The sequence below is a fragment of the Carcharhinus amblyrhynchos genome, chromosome 18, assembly GCF_965287045.1.
Source record: "Carcharhinus amblyrhynchos chromosome 18, sCarAmb.v2.hapA, whole genome shotgun sequence".
Taxonomy (NCBI): Eukaryota; Metazoa; Chordata; class Chondrichthyes; order Carcharhiniformes; family Carcharhinidae; genus Carcharhinus; species Carcharhinus amblyrhynchos.
Window position 1 is genome coordinate 51,512,945 of NC_137341.1, and position 18,779 is coordinate 51,531,723.

Here is an 18,779-nt window from a genome sequence, read left to right on the forward strand (position 1 = left end):
ATTGTGTAAATGCTTTTTAAAAGACAAATTTTACCCGCCTCTATTACGGCCTCTGGCAGCTTCTTCCAGACACTCACCACCCTCTGTGTGAAAAAATTGCCCACTGTACCCTTTTGTAGCTCTCCTCCAACATGTCTAACAAATAATGGGCACCATACGTTCACTGTTTACAGTAAGGTTTAGTCTGTTTTTGGAGCCAGGATAAGGGGCTTTCACCAGGCATTTTTTTCCCCCAAATTATCATAGACTTTAATTTGGACACCCAATCAAAATGCTCCCTGTTAATTATTCATTTTTTAAAATTCTAAATCATACTGGTGGTGCACATGTAATTTTTCATTGCGACCGTGCATTGCTAGTGTGCCCAGGTTTCATGGCACAATAGTGAGAGTTGCTACACGGAATGTCAAATGATCGAATAAGCTGACTAAACGCCATAAAATGTTATCAAGCTGAATAAATTGAAACGTCAAATGGAATTACCACAGAACTGCCTTGAGTGATACTGAATAGCAGAAAATCCCAAAATCCAAATTGTTCAATGAAGTTCTGTTAAAATTTTCATTCTACATTGGTTCTTTTATTTAATTCAAGTGATGAAGAAATTTTTGATCAATGACGTGCGCTGTAAGCTTACCTTCAGGCTGGATATATGGACTAATGAATTAGGCTGAATATGAGTAGGTAAACAATTTTCCATGTGATTCCCTGGTAAGATTACGTTTATCGGAATGTTAGAAAAAAGGAAAATGCAAATAAATTATAAGATTAATAATCAATTCTGGACTACTTTTAAAAAAGAAACTATGTACTTGGGAAATCATCTTTCATTCTTTTGTTGTCAAATGTATGTGGGTGGTACGGTGACACAGTGGTTAGCATTGCTGCCAGGGGCCTGGGTTCAATTCCCAGCTTGGGTCATTGTCTGTGTGGAGTTTGCACGTTGTCCCCGTGTCTGCATGGGTTTCCTCCGGGTGCTCCGGTTTCCTCCCACAGTCCAAAATTGTGCGGGTTAGGTTGATTGGCTTTGCTAACTTTTCCATTTGTGTCAGGGGATTAGCAGCTTAAGTAGATGGAGTTACAGGAATAGGGCCTGGGTGGGATTGTAGTGGGTGCAGACTCAATGGGCTGAATGCCCCCCTTCTGCACTGTAGGGATTTTATGAACTATTTAAATTTGATATTTATCTGAAAGAAATGATCTGTGGTTCTCTTAGATTAAATGTCAAAGAACAAGGTGGCGGTAAGGTGAGCTACCTCAATATGGGAATGCCTTTGCACTGACTCTCAGGTTTTCCAACTTGCATCTCTCTTCCTTGGTTAACGGTGCTTTGTCCCATTAATAGCTTAATGTTTCCATCATTTGGCTGTGGCAGTTTGATACATTATTCTTCCAGTGCCCTTGTGGTTGTGTTATATATTTGTGTGTACGTATTTATATATATATATGTGTGTATATCAAGTCATTTTTCATCTTGTATTTACACGCTTAGTCACCTCTTTTTCAATTTTGAAGAAGTCCACACAATCAAAAATTCAGTTGAGTGTCCTCACATTGCTGATTGATCGTTTGCATCTTTCTGTTATTTTCCCTATTATTATTCCCCATTGTTGCTCTATCAGTTTCTGATGATCCAGTCCCGCCTGTCACGGGAATCGTCTTGGGCGGGATGGAAAATTTGGCAGACCATTTAAAAGTCTGTTGACCTAGGACTGGAATTTCCAATCTTGGACAGGCGTAGTTGGAAAAAGTCAAAGGTTTCTGAGTTTTCTTTTATAGAAACCTGTTTGACTCAGAATCACTCCTCCTCTACTGCCCCATTCCCCAAAGAGAAATATAACTGCCAACACATTCATTCCCAAATTGAGTAAAGTTTTGATTTGGTTTATTATTGTCATGTGTGTCAGTATACAGTGAAAAGTATTGTTTCTTGCGCGCTATACAGACAAAGCATACTGTTCATCGAGAGGGAAAAAATATCTCACGCAGGACTGACAAGCAGGTAACATTTAAAGCACTGGTGGCTGATAAAACTAGAAGTGTGAATGGACTTGTTACATTTTGTTTTCTCCCCTTCTCAGGGCAGCGAAACGAATTGCTGAGAGAATTAACTTTACCACAACAGGCTATCACTCTGTTCTGCCACATTATCATCCAAGTGATCAACTTGAAAATTGACCCTCGAATAAAGGGTCAATTTTTCCCCAAACCAACACTTCTTCTTTCTACGCTTAGTAATAATATTGGAGGTGCTCCCCACTATTTCTCATTTACATACTGCCCCTGAACCACAGTATCAGTAAACAGCATTAGCTGACGATATTAGTTCTACCTCACCACCGCCTCCCTCGACTACTCCACTGTCGCTAAGTTATCAGACTGGTTCTCTGACATCCAGTGCTGGATGGGCAGAAACTTGCTCCAGCTGTAAGGGAGGCCAAAGCAATAGCTGTTGGGCCCCACTGCAAAATCCATTCCCTAGCACTGATGCCTTTCCTCTCACTGGAATATTTTAAGATTAAACCATACTTACTCATAACCTCCAAATGGGCTTCCTATCACACATCCATGCCATCAATAAGACCACCTATTTCCATCACTGTAATATTGTCTAACTCCAACCCTGCCTCAGCTTATCTGCTGCTGAAACCTGAATTCATTCCTTTGTTACTCTAGACATTGCTATTCCTTATTGGTCTCCTGCACTCTATTCTGTGTAAGAAATGTATTTTTTATTCATTAGTGACAAGTAGGCTTACATTAACACTGCAATGAAGCCACTGTGAAATTCCCCTAGTCGCCACACTCCAGCAGCTGTTCAGGTCAATGCACCTAACTAATGCACATCGTTCAAACAGTGGAAGGAAACCCGGAGGAAACCCATGCAGACACGGGGAGAATGTGCAGACTCCTCACAAGACAGTGACCCAAGCTAGGAATTGAACCCGGGTCTTTGGCGCTATGAAGCAGCAGTGCTAACCACTGTGCCACCAGCTCTGTTGCTTGTGTTCTTACCCATATAAAGTTCCGCTCATCCTGTGCCTGCGCACTTACACTCCTTCCGCTTAAGCAACGTCTTGACTTTAAAATTCTCAGTCTTTCAGATCTGTCCATGGCCTTGCTCCCGTCCCATCTCTGTGGAGCCCCAGAACCCTCAGATATCTGCACTTCTCTAAATCTAGCTTCTGCAGCAGCCCAATGTTAATTGCTCCATCGTTGGTTGGGCCATCCTTTGAGCTACCTCAGCCCTAAGCTCTGGAATTCCCTGTCTTCACCTTTCCACCTCTTCCTCCTCCTTTTAAGATGCTCTTTAAGACTTGGACATCTACTCTAATATTGCTTCATGTGGCATAGTCTCAAATTTTGCTTATAGTGTTCTAATGAAATACCTTGGGAAAATTTGTTACGTTAGAAGGCGTTTGTCCATATGCTGTCTTTAGCAGCGATCATGAAAGAAAGCAAACATTAAACAAATACTGACGGTGTATTATCTTGTTGCAGTTTATAATACCTCAGCGTAGGTCTTTCATGTAGCAGTTAGCTGTGTAACATTTGGGATCAGCATAGTGAGGCTTTCCCCGAGGTCTGAGCGCACACTGATTTATCGGCTCGGAGCCTTACTTCATCCTGTAAACACCAAAGGAAAATATGTTGTGGACAAGAAAACACCACTTGGCCTGTAAAGAAACCGATGCAAATTAAATTTACAGAATAGATTCCTCCAGAAATTCTTCAGAGTCCTCAGTTTCCACTCACTGAAATCCGGTGCAGCACAGTGGCAACTAAGCATAATTACAAACATGTATCTAATATATTTTACAGCCAGTCTTTGAGAACCCAAATTCTTTATGTGACTGGTGTAGAGACTGAACGCTCAAAAATTTTAGCAGCTGTATGACTGTCAAAGGGAGTGGATTGAGAAGTCAAATGCATCATTATGTTGTTATACTGACTGATTTTTTTTATTTGTTCCAGGCGTAAAGGCTATCTTTTCTGGCCACTACCATCGGAACGCCGGTGGTATGTTTAACGATCTGGATATGGTGGTAACTTCAGCTATAGGCTGCCAGTTGGGAAAGGACAAGCACGGTGTGCGGATAGTGGTAGTGACAGAGGAGAAGATCCATCACAAGTACATCAATTTGGATGAACTAAGTGACCTTACAGTTAAAGAGGTGATTTCAGACCTTTTTGATGTAAGTGTTCTGAATCCCTGCCTTTAATAAAACATTGTGAGAAGTGGCTCTTTACTCAATGCACATAAGGCCCATCACAGGATAAGTGACATTAGTGGGTACATTCACGTATTTGGTAAAGTCTATTATATAATCATACAGTGAATTAGAAAGGTTTCTCCTGCTACATTAAACTGGGAGCACCAACATATGTGGATTTTAGCAGATCAAATGTGTACATTTTTCTACATATTTAGGTATATTTCTGTTCATGAAGTTATATACATAATCTTGAAACTTTTACAGCATTATTTTCGCTACCATCTGTGGGAATGTTTTACCAGCTGTCACTGCTTTAATGCAGGATCTGTACTCAAGCTGTATATTATCTGAACATGTTGAAGTATCTGAAATAATAAAAGAAATGTAAACAAGAACACCAAACATGCTTCCTTTAATTAACAAAAATCGTAATAAGGATTTTGTTTTTGAAATCTTCATGGCTGGGCTAATTAACAATTATAGCAACAGTTTTGCAATGTAAGACACAGTTCGCAGGATTTCACCTATGGTGAATTTTAATTATCACTTCAAAAGCTCGCTGATGGGCAGACACTTTGCTGTGTGTCTGACCAAGGTGTTAATTAGGTGTCACTGTGCTAACAAGACAGCTTGGACCCATCACTACTTTCATTTCATTCTTGTTATAAATGCAAAGAACAGACACTCTCGAGAACACTACAATCTTTGAACAATCCTATTGACAGTCATGGAGGTTTACAGCATGGAAACAGGCCCTTCGGCCCAACTTGTCCATGCCACCCAGGTTTTACCACTAAGCTAGTCCCAATTGCCCGCTTTTGGCCCATATCCCTTTGTACCTATCAGACCCATGTAACTATCTAAATGTTTTTTAAAAGACAAAATTGTAACCGCCTCTAGCAGCTTGTTCCAGTCACATACCATCCTCTGTGTGGAAATATTGCCCCATTGGACTCTTTTGTATCTCTCCCCTTTCACCTTAAACCTATGCCTTCTAGTTTTAGATTCCTCCACCTTTGGTGAAAAGATGTTGCCTAGCTGACCTATGCCCCTCATTATTTTATAGTCCAACTTATTGGAAATTAGTGGGTATCTGGAATTAAGATCAGCACAACTTTCAAAATTCAAGCAGCTTTAACATCAGTCATTTCAAAAGAATAAGAACTTTTGCATTAAGAGCACTGAATGTAAAATTGACAAGATATCTAAATAATTTTTCAAAATAGATTTGGTCTTCAGTTCAATTGAATTGTACTATCTAAAGGAACATATGTTTGAATGGGGCTTAATGGAGTATTATCATATTGCGATCTTGCTGTTACTTATTCATTATTGCTTGCTATCTTAAGACATATACTATCCCGCCTATGCCTGATCTGAACAGCCAATAATACACATGTAAGTTATAGAGAGGTGCCTTGCTTCATATCATTTATTCTAACAAATGGCACACAGATCATTCAAATGGAGAAACATTGCACTGTTTTAATATGAAAACTGAAGGTTTAGCACATTATCTTGTTCTTTGATTAATAAAGTTTGAGACGTCATATTGTAAGCGGGGGGGGGCACAACTCTTTTGTTGACATTGACACAGTGTAACAACCCAAAACTGAATATTTCATGCTTTCTTAAACCCAGCATTCACTGTCAGGAGAAGTGGATTCAGGTTTTAAGCGTAAATATTATATAAATCGCGTTTCGAGTCCCATTTCTGGGACATTGGACTGGATATTACCATGGGGTGGGTAGACAATGGGGGTGTTGCTTTGAGTTTGGGGAAACTTCACAAGAATGGGTTTCCTTACAAGTCCTGACAAGTATAACAACAGGACATGATAAAGCATTTTTTAATTTTGATTTCCTGGCTGCAGCCAGCCAGTTTGAAAAGCAGGCAGGCTGTCAGAGAGAAGGAGAAGAAAGACCATAAAGTCTGAAATTGTAGCGGAGAGGTTGGGGTGGTATTGGTGTGGACAATTCGAGGCCTTTAGTCAGAGATTGGAAAAGTCAGATTTCAAAACATATTGAGCACCAAAGGCCAAGATGATATCTGATCAATACAGGTGGGCAGCTGAGCAGATAATTTGGAACCAGTAGGTAAACAGCAAGGCCCTGTTCGCCGCAGTCCAAAAGTCCTTACCTTCTTTTAGCCTCTGACTCTTCCAAGGCTGGAAATCCAGCCAAGGGTAAATTCAAAATGAAGATTAAAAATGAGACATTCATAAAATCATAGACTCCCTATAGTGCAGAAGGAGGCCATTTGGTCCATCAAGTCTGCACCGATACTAATCCCAGCCAGGCCCTATCGCTGTAACCCTGCTTATATTTACCCTGCTTAAAACCCTGACACAAATGGCCAATCCAGCTAACTTGCTCATCTTTGGCCTGTGGGAGGAAACCCGGAAAACCACACAGACACACCTGAGTGTATTGGGGACAGGTTTTTACACCATAGGCCGCCTACCTGATCCATAGCTGGGGTTCCCTGGTGCTGCTATGGTGAATGGAATTTTGGCAGAGCGGCAGATTCTCCATTCTCATTGGCAGGGGGTTGTAAAGGCGGAGAGCACACAGACAAGATCAAAAAATCCCGTCCTTAATATTTTAACATCCCACCCAACCCAAACCCATCTGTTTTTGGGGTTGAAATTCCCCCATTAAATGGCCTTCCAGTTTTGACTGTTCCATTAGGGTCTGAAGCCAGCTTTAGCCTATGCTTTTCAGAAGCCTATGCTTATAAGGGCAGCATGGTGGCACAGTGGTTAACACTGCTGCCTCACAGTGCCAGGGACGCGGGCTCAATTCCTGGCTTGAGTCACAGTCTGTTGAGTTTTCACATTCTCCCCGTGTCTGCGTGGGTTTCCTCCAGTTTTCTCCCCACAGTCTGAAAGACTGGTTAGGTACATAGACCCGAACAGGTGCCGGACTGTGTTGACTCAGGGAATTTCACTGTAACGTCATTGCAGTGTTAATATAAGCCTTACTTGTGACTAATAAATAAAGTTTAACTCATTCTTTGTCAGTGGATGAGAGATCTTAATCATGTACACATCACAGCGCAATATATAACAAGAGTTTCACTGACATTTGTACCTGAAATCACAAGCATTTCAGTCCCAGCAGCCAGTTTTATTTAATTAACTAGATTGAGTATTTGGTCCTGATTGTTGACTGTGATCTCAATGGAACACAATATTCCAAAAATATCAAGTTACAGAATTTTCAGATTCCTATAACCCTTGTTCTATATTGAGCTTGTTGACACTCCTAATATGTCATGTGTGCCCTGCCTGAAGGCAGGTGCTTGGCTAATTGTCCACTGATTCTTCCTCCTGAGACTTTCTTTGGCAGTTCTGTCAGCAGTGGTTGAATTACCTTTCCGCTGTCAGGGGCAGGGTGATGAGCTAGGTCCCAAAGTCCACTGTGGATAGGCCAGGAACCGAACCTGATCTGTTGCCATTATTCTGAACCACTCATTACCCATTTGAGCTAACTGGCCCCCTACTTGTTATACTTGTAGTAATTTAATACCAGTAATTTACACATGGCTTATCACATTACATCATTTTATTAGGAAATGTTACTTTTTTAAAAGAAAAATATTTACATTTTTTTCCTTATTTATTCATTCATGGGCTGTGTGTCTCTGGCTGGCCAGCATTTATTGCCCATCAAAAGTTACCCAAGGACAGTTGAGAGTCAACCACATTGCTGTGGCTCTGGAGTCACATGTAGGTCAGACCAGGTAAGGAGGGCAGATTTCCTTCCCTAAAGGACATTAGTGAATCAAATGGGTTTTTTCCAACAATTGACAACATTTATATGATCATCAGATATTATTTTTTATTGAATTCAAATTCCAGCACCTGCTGGGGCAGGATTCAAACCCAAGTTCCCAGAATATTAAGATTAAATGCTAGCCCAACTAGTCCAGCAGTTTGGTAAACTGCCGAATGACACAGACCAGGAAAAGAAAATTAACTGATCGCAATGGTTTCATGGTCATCAAATTCTTAAATCCAGATTTTTTTTTATTGAATTCAAATCCTACCACCTGCTGTACTGGGATTCAAACCCTTGTACTCCAGAACATTAAATGAATTTCTGGATTAATAGTCCAGCAATAATACCACTAGGCCATCACCTCTCCACAGAAACAGCTCATTCAGCCCAATCAGCCCCACTGTTTATGCTCCAAACTAACCACGTTTCATCAAAGCCCAGTCACATAATGCGCCTGGGGGGGGGTAGCACAGTGGTTAGCAATGCTGTCTCACAGCACCAGGAACCCAAGTTCAATTCCCAGTTAGGGTCACTGTGAGTCTGCATGTTCTCCCCGTGTCTGCGTGGGTTTCCTTCAGGTGCTCCGGTTTCCTCCCACAGTCCAAAAGAGGTGCATTGGCCATGCTAAATTCTCCCTCAGTGTGTCCGAACAGGTGCTGGAGAGTAGCAACTAGGGGGTTTTCCACAGTAACTTCTTTGTAATGTTAATGTGAGCCTACTTGTGACACTAGTAAGTAAACTTTTTTTTTTAAACTTTTTTCTATTCCTTTCACCCTCATGTGTCTGTCTCATTTCCTCCTAAAGACAGCTATACTGTTAACCTCAAATGCACCATGGGGCAGAAGTTCCCCACTTATTTCATTTGGAGCCCAAGGAGTGAGCATTGCTTGAAAATGTTGTAAAGAATCAGTAAAGCCTGACACAGTTATACCAGAAACCCCAATCCCTATTTGAATTAAGAATACTAAATTAACTTATTTTTCTTTCTCTCTGTCCTAGACACAGCAATCTAATGGTAATGTCCCCGTGGCAGGAATCAACTAACTCCTGCATTCCTTTCCTCCAACCTAGTCTTGACTCAGTGTCAACTCATCTGGCAAGCTTACCACCTGTGCAGTATGGGAAGATGAAAGAAATTGTTTTAATGACTGAGGGCCAAAGATGGCGACATCAACACAACTGAGATGCAGTCATTATTTGTCAGTTTTTAGCCTCCAGCAGTGAAAGAGTGGGACTGGAAATCTGGGACCATTTTCACTGAGAACAGGATGGTTAAGAGAAGATCAAATAGTGATCATGAGAACAGGCATATAGTAAAAAACAGTATTTCTACAGCTCAGATCATAATGGGCTGAGGGAGAACAACAGAACATGAGGAGAGCCAGGGAGTTTACATACAAAGAACAAAGAACAACCCGGCACGGGAAACATGGAGGATTCAAAAGGGAAGAAATACCCGCATCTATATAATCATATTAGGATGTCCAAAAGTGCTTCACATCCATTCAGTATTTTCAAGTAATGTTGTTGTAATGTGACCACCAATGGGCACACAACAGGTTTCCATAAAAAGCAAGATGCTAATGACCAGTTACTGTGATTCAATGAGGTTGGTTACTGGTCAGGACACTGGGGAGAAGCTTGCCTTCCAAATACTGCCATTAGATCTTTGATGTCCACCTGCAAGATCGGGTGAGATTTCAGTTTAGTGTCTTCTAGGTTTAACATCTTGTCTGAAAAACACTTGTTACGGCATGGCGGCCTAAAAACGGGATCGCCTCCTAATTGTGGAATCTAATGGCGGTAGGGGCAGATTCTCTGGGTGCACCGGAATCATGAGGACAGAACCAGCAAGGTGTGGGTGGCACTCACAGCCGGCAGCAGAAGAGCAGCAAAATAGTCCAGCTTGCACGCCAGCTGTCTGGAGGAAGACGAGTGGGTTTAATGTGGAGATAGAGAAACAATCTTGTTCCTCCTAATCCCACTATAAGGTAGGTAATAAAACGGTAAACATTCCTTCTTGTACAGCAGCTCTCAATGATTCTGTAACACAAGTTTATTAGAATCATAGAATCACTACAGTGCAGAAGGAGGCTATTCAGCCCATCGAATCTGCACCGACCACAATCCCACCCAGGCCCTCTCTGCATAACCCCATACATTTACCCTGACTAGTTCCCCCTGACACTAAGGGGCCATTTAGCATGGGCAATCCACCTAACACGCACATCTTTGGACTGTGCGAGAGGAAACCAATGCAGACACGGGGAGAATGTGCAAGCTCTGCACAGACGGTGACTCAAGTCGGGTATTGAACGTGGGTTAACTGGATCCCTGGTGCTGTGAAGCAGCAGTTCTAACCACTGTGCCAAGTACCTGAAAAACACTGTCCACCCCCCTCGCCCTACTCCCACGTCCCATGGTGTAGTCACCCATATCCCCGTTTATCCAGGGTCTTGAAATGGGATTTAGGCCTAATTTGAAAATAAAGTTTATTTATTAATTACAAGTAAGGCTTACATTAACACTGCAATGAAGTTACTGTGAAATTCCCCTAATCGCCACTCTCCAGCACCTGTTCAGGCCAATGCACCTAACCAGCACATCTTTCAGACTGTGGGAGGAAACCCTCGCAGACACGGGAGAATGTGCAGACGCCACACAGACAGTGACCCAAGCCTGGAATCGAACCAGAGTCCCTGGCGCCATGAGATAGCAGTGTTAACCACTGTGCTGCCAGAGGGAGTGATGACAGTTTTGTACATGAAGCCTGGACACTCACCCACCAAGTTGCTGAACCCAGTGGGCAAGTCACTTCTGCAGTGAAATTAGACGACAAAAATGTCATCCTCTGTATTTGGTCTTTCAACATCTTACCAGATCCAGGACTTAGCCCTACCTGCCCGTAGACAAGTTCCTTAGATTAACCATCAATGATGGGTGGGTGGCCAGGATCCAGCCCTCTGCAGCATGAACCAATTTCTAGGCTGAAACATCTTACTTGAAACAGGGGTGGAAGCAGAATCTATTATAAGTGCCTTTCACAATCCTAAAGCTTACTAACCCTAATACAGTACCCACAGATAGTTGGATACTGTTGTTTCTATATTTATTCCATGTTTCTATATTCAAGAGGTGGCTAGATATACCACTTGGGGCGAATGGAATCAAAGGTTATGGGGAGAAAGCAGGATTAGGCTATTGAGTTGGATGATCAGCCATGATCGTGATGAGTGGCAGAGCAGGCTCAAAGGGCCAAATGGCCTCCTCTTGCTCCTATCTTCTATCCACTTGAATCCACAATCCTCTGACTCAGAGGTCAGAGTGCCAAAGCTACAATTAATTAATGTTTGTGAATTGCCCCGTGTTTCAGAGACTGTGTATTGTCCTGTGTTTCAGAGGCTGTGTATTGTCCTGTGTTTCAGAGGCTGTGTATTGTCCCATGTTTCAAAGACAGTGAATTGCCACGTGTTTAAGAGACTGTGTATTGTCCTGTGTTTCAGAGGCTGTGAAGTGCCCCATGTTTCAGAGACTGTGTATTGTCCTGTGTTTCAGAGAGAAGCTGTGTATTGTCCTGTGTTTCTGAGACAGACTATGTATTGCCCCATGTTCAGAGACTGTGCATTGCCCTGTGTTTCAGACTCCGTGATTTGCCCTGTGTTTAAGAGACTGTATATTGTCTTCTGTTTCAGAGACTGTGTATTGTCCTGTGTTTCAGAGAAAGAGACTGGGAATTGTCCTGCATTTCAGAGACAGTGTACTGTTCCGTGTTTCGGAGACTGTGAATTGTCCCGTGTTTCAGAGAGAGTCTGTGTATTGTCCTGTGTTTCAGAGAGAGGCTGTGTATTGTCTTGTGTTTCAGAGAGAGACTGTGAATTGCCCCGTGTTTAGGAGACTGTGTATTGCCCCGTGTTTCAGAGAGAGACTGTGTGCCTCAGATACAAATGGCTACAGCTTGCCATATATTGTGGGCAATGGAACCAGCTTTCACACAGTATTTATAATGAAGTGTATCAGTGCTTGATCCCTTTCCAAGAATCCACCGTTTATTACTTATTTAGGTGGTAAGGTGTGTACGGAAACATTGATTAGATTCCTTAATACTTGTTCATTTCATTGAAAGCATCTTTTTAATGGTGTATCATTATTCATTACTGTCTCTCTCTGGCAATGAAAATCAACGTTACAAATATGAAGTCTCACTTCTTTAGATTTTAATTGCTGCTGGAGATTTTAAAAATAAGACCATCAGGCCGTAAGACATTGGAGCAGTATTAGGCCACTCGGCCCATCGAGTCTGCTCTGCCATTCAATCATGGCTGATATTTTTCTCATCCCCATTCTCCTGCCTTTTCTCCACAACCCCTGATCCCCTTATTAATCAAGAACCTATCTATCTCTGTCTTAAAGACACGCAATGACCTAAAATTTAAAATCTTACATTTTTTCTCTCTCGATTTAATTTTTATTTCTCTCTGATTTTATATTAGTCTGACTGAATTCAATCTCAACCTTATTCTCAGCCCTGTGCACCATTCATTTCATAATCCTTCAATCTGATTATCCAGTCTCTCACACGAGAGGTTTGAGAAATTTGGTTTGTTCCCACGGGAATGATGGAGGTTGAGGGGCGACCTGATAGAAGTCTACAAGATTACGAGGGGCATGGACAGAGTGGGTAGTCAGAAGCTTTTTCCCAGGGTGGAAGAGTCAATTACTAGGGGACATTGGTTTAAGGTGCGAGAGACAAGGTTTAAAGGAGATGTACAAGGCAAGTTTTTACACAGAGAGTGATAGATGCCTGGAGCTTGTTGCTGGATATGGTAGTGACTTATAAGGGGCATCTTGACAAATACATGAGTAGGATGGGATATGGTCCCCAGAAGGGTAGGGGGTTATAGTTCAGTAGGGCAGCATGGTCGATGCAGGCTTGGAGGGCCAAAAGGCCTGATCCTGTGCTGTAATTTTCTTTGTTGTTTGGTGGATTGGTTACCGTGCTTATTCAGGTTCTGAGAATTTCTCTTGCTGCTATTGTTATCAGCTCCACTCACAGCAACGTGAAGCAACAACAAATGGCAAATCCTAAACTTGTGAGACTGAGTCTAACGGCAGGTACCGTTAGATTCAGTCCTACAAGTAAATTGTGGGCCAACCTCTTTGCTCACTAGACCATTAGAGCTTCAAGTTTTTAGGTGTCCAGATCACTAGCTACCTGTCCTGGTCCCTCCAAGCGGATGCTATAGTTAAGAAAGCTCACCAATGCCTCTACTTTCTCAGAAGACTAAAGAAATTTGGTGTGTCAGCAAGGATTCTCACCAACTTTTACAGATGCACCATACAAAGCATTCTTTCTGGTTGTATCACGGTTTGGTATGGGGTCCTGCTCTGCCCAAGACCACAAGGAACTACAATGGGTCATGAATGAAGCCCAATCCACCATGCAAACCAGCCTCCCATCTATTGACTCTGTCTACATTTCTCACTGCCTCGGAAAAGCAGCCAGCATAATCAAGGACCCTATGCACCCCAGACATACTCTCTTCCACCTTATTCCGTCAGAAGAAAGGTACAAAGGTCTGACTCATAAATAACATTCACTCACTCAGGCCCTCTCCCTCATCCTATTCCCATAAACATTTACCATGGCTAATTCATCTAACCTGCACATCTTTGGACTGTGTCATGAGCACTTAATCTTGTCTTGTTCCTAGTACAATATTGAGAGGATGTAACACTTAGAATCATAGATCCCAACAGTGCAGAGGGAGGCCATTTGGCCCATCGAACCTCAACTTCACAACAATCCCATAGCTAGACCTTATTCCCATAGCTTCACACATTTACCCCAGCAAGTCCTCCTGACTAAGGGGCAATTTAGCATGGCCAGTGTACCTAACCCGCACATGTTTCAGACTGTGGGACCGTGGGATGAAACTGGAGCACCCGCAGGAAAACGGCATTGACACGCAGAGAACGTGCAGACTCCTCAGAGAGTCACCCGAGGCCAGAATTGAACCCGGTCGCTGGCACTGTGAAGCTGCAGTGCTAACCACTGTGCCACCGTGCCACCCAGCCAACTGGTTCTTCCAACAGTCAGGGATGATAACCATCCCTAATAATCAACGCAGCTGAAGGGAATGTTATTAAAACCTCTGATGATTCAGAAATTGCAGCTGATGAATATTCTGATTAGTTAAACTGATAGAACCTTAGAACATTACAACACACAAACAGGCCCTTTGGCCCTCTTTTGACTGTGCCAAACCATTTTTCTGCCTAGTCCCACTGACCTGCACCTGGACCATATCCCTCCACACCCCTCTCATCCATATATCTGTCCAAGTTTTTTTTACATGTTAAAAGTGACCCTGCATTCACCACTTTATTCGGCAGCTCGTTCCACACTCCCACCACTCTCTGTGTGAAGAAGTCCCCCCCCCGCCATATTCCCTTTAAACTTTTCCCCTTTCACTCTCAATCCATGTTCTCTAGTTTTTTTTTCTCCCCTAGCCTCAGTGGAAAAAGCCTGCTTGCATTCACTCTATTTATAACCATCACAATTTTATACACCTCTATCAAATCTCCTCTCATTCTTCTACGCTCCAGGGAATAAAGTCCAAACCTATTCAACCTTTCTCTGTAACTCAGTTCCTCAAGTCCCGGCAACATCCTAGTAAACCTTCTCTGCATTCTTTCAACCTTATTAATATCTTTCCTGTAATTAGGTGACCAATACTCTAAATCCAGCCTCACTAATGTCTTATACACCTCACCATAACCTCACCTCATGATATTCCAAGTTTCTAAGACAAAACTACTAAAGTCAATGTGTAGACTTGGTAACATAAGCCTAGGCATCATTAAAAAGTGCTGTGTAAAAATATAATTAGAGAAACAGAACATGTCCTGCAGTGTCTCAGTTGATAAATATACTGCGCAACACAGAGGCACGCAGGCCAGGAAGATCACTGATTCAATGTCATCTCTGATGCATTAGCTGAACCCAGCTCAGTGGGAACGCTACAATTGATGATAGTGTCCTAAATTAGGGAAGAGAAAAAAAACAAATGAACTGGTGACCCCTGCTGTAAGTAACGAAGGACTAATAATTCAACAATTGATCATTATTTTTCTCCTGTAAAGTTAAGGGCCAGAGCTGGCCTCTGCTCTGATGACCCTCTGGCAGAATAGACCATTGACATTCATTAAGCAAGCACATGCATGATAAGGCAGCTGACTGGGTAACAGACCATAAGACATAGGAACAGCATTAGACCACTCGGCCCATCAAGTCCTCTCCACCATTCAATCATGGCCGATATTTTTCTCATCCCCATTCTCCTGCCTTCTCCCCATAATCCCCAATCCCCTTATTAATCAAGAAACTGTAAGTAGTCTCACAACACCAGGTTAAAGTCCAACAGGTTTATTTGGTAGCATGAACTTTTGGAGCATTATCCCTTCATCAAAATACTCTGAAAATACATGCTACCAAATAAACCTGTTGGACTTTAACCTGGTGTTGTGAGACTACTCCCTGCACCAACCCTATCCAATGCCAGGAACTCCAAACCATAATCAAGAACCAATCTATCTCTGTCTTAAAAACACTCAATGACCTGGCCTCCACAGTCTTCTGCGCCAAAGAGTTCCACAGATTCTTCTTTGGCTGAAGAAATTCCTCTTCATCTCTGTTTTAAAGGATCGTCCTTCCAGCCTGAGGTTGTGCCCTCTGGTTCTAGATTTTCCTACTAGTGGAAATATCCTCTCCACATCCACTCTACCCAGGCCTCATAGTATCCTATAATTCAATAAGATTTCCCCTCTTCCTTCTAAACTCCAACGAGAACAGACCCAGAGACTTTGACCGTTTCTCATACGACAAGCTCTTCATTCCAGGGATCATTCTTGTGAACCTCCTCTGGACCCTTTCCAAGGTCAGCACATCCTTCCTTAGATACGGGGCCCAAAACTGCTCACAATATTCCAAATGGGGTCTGACCAGAGCCTTATACAACCTCAGAAGGCCTTGTTCTTGTATTCCAGCCCTATACAGTTGACAGCCACTGGTAGGAAGGGAAGATACATTAGATTCTTGAAAACAGAACTGTTCGGTGAGGAGGAAGATTTAAACAGCACAAATGAAGCAAACTATACTCAGAATGTCAATTTCTAAAGATAATATTTTGGAATGCTAACATGAAGCTAACACAGATGGCTAAAAAAACTCAACTGAACTTCTGTTATCAAATGTTCTTGCCAAATCAGTTGGAAATTGTACGTTATCTCATTCAGATTTCTGACGCTGATTCTATTTTTTCCAATTCTTTGTTCACACAATGCTACCTAACAGCCAAGTCTATACATAGATTTTGGTTGTTTTGTTACATAAATTCATAACATTTTTTTTCAGACAGGTATCGAGATTTATACAGTAGCGCGTAAGTAATACGGAAGTCAGATCTATTCATTTCCTGAACTGTGTCATGAGGGAACTGCTTTGTACGTTTAAAGTGCTCCCGTGTGTTGTAAAGTTGTACGTACAACTGCAACCCTGACTATAAAGGGTTCTAATTACATCATCACTCAGAACACATTAGTCACGTTGAACAATAGAATTAAATTGTAAATAATACCAGTGAACTCTCAGGGGGAAAGTTCTGTCGCATTACAGACTGTACCTCAATATAAATTAACCCAACCTTGTGACACATATTTTGCAATCTCAGTGGAAGTTCCAAAAGACAAATCCATCCCTGTAATTTTCACGTTAAGATTAGCCTTATTAGCAATAAGTAGCTGATATAGGTTGGGGGTTTTCAGCTCATGCAGTCAGAGTTCACTAATGATTAACTCAAACAAAATTAAAACATATCACGTCCCACCGCGTGGAAATGGAAAAGCAGCTCACCCCAGCCTCCTCCATTCAAAACAAGCTTCTTTCTTGTACAGTGAGCCCCAAGGTCTTTTGGAATATTCGTATAATGGACACCTTGTCAAAATGAAAATAGATTGAAAGTCTGTCAAGAACTATCTACATCATTTGCTTAGCTTTTTATCAGTCTTTTCTTGCTCTTAGTAATTGAAAATTAAAGATATGCCAACAACGCTCACCTCTGGTTTCATAGAATCATAGAATCCCTACAGTGCAGAAGGAGGCCATTTGGCCCATTAAGTCTGCACCGACCACAATCCCACCCAAGTCCTATTCTTGCAACCCCATACAGACCCCCTGACACTAAGGGGCAATTTAGCATGGCCAATCCACCTAACCTGCACATCTTTGGATTGGTTTAGTGTTTTTCTGGATTTTGTCCAGAAGATGTTGCATTTAAAACTCAAAATAATAACGGCAATATTTAACCAGGGAGGGAGAATGCAAGCTTGTTTGCAATAGGGTTCATAAGAATGAGGAGGGGTGGACGGGATCTCATCGAAACCTATAAAATTCTAACAGGATTAGACAGGGTAGATGCAGGGATGTTCCTGAGGTGGGGAAGTCCAGAACCAGGGGTCACATAGAACATTACAGAGCAGAACAGGCCCTTCGGCCCACGATGTTGCACCGACCAATTAAAAAAGCAATGACCCTCTAACCTAAACCAATCCCTTTCCATCCATAAACCTATCCACGGATCTCTTAAACGCCCCCAAACTAGGCACATCTACAACTGCAGCAGGCTGGGCATTCCAATCCCTCACCACCCTCTGGGTAAAGAACATCTGACATCCGTCCTATAACTACCACCCCTTAATTTAAAGCTATGCCCCCTCGTGCCAGCTTTCTCTAGCTGGGTCACAGTCTGAAGATTCAGGGTTGACCATTTAGAACAGCGATGAGGAGAAATTTCTTCACTCAGAGGGTGGTCAGCCTGTGGAATTCATTACCACAGAAAGTAGTTGAGGCAAAAACATTGAACGTTTTCAAGAAGCAGTCAGTTATAACTTGAGGCAAAAAGGGGATCAAGGGAAAGGCAGGATCAGGCTATTGAGTTAGATGATCAACTATGATTATAATGAATGGCAGAGCAGGTTCGAAGGGCTGAATGTCTTCTTCCTGCTCCTATTTTCTAAGTTTCTATGTATGGGGTTTGAGGAACTGAAAATACCAGGGGCAAGGTGATTCTGCTGAGTTTAACGACAGAACCTCATCAGGATGCTTTTCTTCCACTTCCCACCTGGAAGCAGGTTTGCTGGTTGATGAGTGGGGAAGCTGTGGTAGAGTGCCACAACTGGGGACAGTCCCTGGGAAAGATCAGGATCGATGGGGGTGGAGTGGGAATGGCGAGGAAGTGGTCCTGGAAAAGACTTGGGTTTGTGGGAGGGATGGGGGGGGAGCAGTAGATTTTTTTTGATGGTGGGAAGAGTGGCAGAAAGCCACCTCTGCTGGTCCTGACCCACAAGCAGTGCTATAAAAACGACTGACTTGCTGTTTCCCAAACTGTGGGGAAAATGGTTCAGATTTTTATCTCAGATCACTATTAACATATTAGGAAAGAAGACTTGGTTCAACATCATTACTACAGATTTATATCTCCAGAGTTTTCACCCTTCCCAACCTCTGCCACCTGTTGTGAGGGTGAAAATTCCAGTGTCACCGTTAATCAAAACAACTGATGAAAATAATGCAGTGGATGGGAAAGGACAGAGTGTTCTGCCAGTGCATCAGATGAAGTTTTAATCTAAAACTACACAAGGGGGCTGGAAAGGAGGACATGGCGTTCTTGGGAATAAACGAACTGACATTCACGCCACCCAAGCAGTATCTCCAACGATGAC

At 42.4% G+C, this 18,779-nt stretch overlaps 1 protein-coding gene across 1 annotated transcript in view; it reads left to right on the top strand.

Annotated features, from left to right (window-relative positions):
- The window catches only part of cpped1 (calcineurin-like phosphoesterase domain containing 1), a 156,824-nt gene extending 152,218 nt beyond the window's left edge, over nt 1–4,606 (top strand). Inside the window, exon 4 of the mRNA XM_080207007.1 lies at nt 3,976–4,606. Within this exon, the coding sequence (XP_080063133.1) occupies nt 3,976–4,223 (248 nt within the window). The 3' untranslated portion in view covers nt 4,224–4,606. The remainder of the gene's footprint in view (nt 1–3,975) is intronic.
- Nucleotides 4,607–18,779: the final 14,173 nt, after the last annotated feature.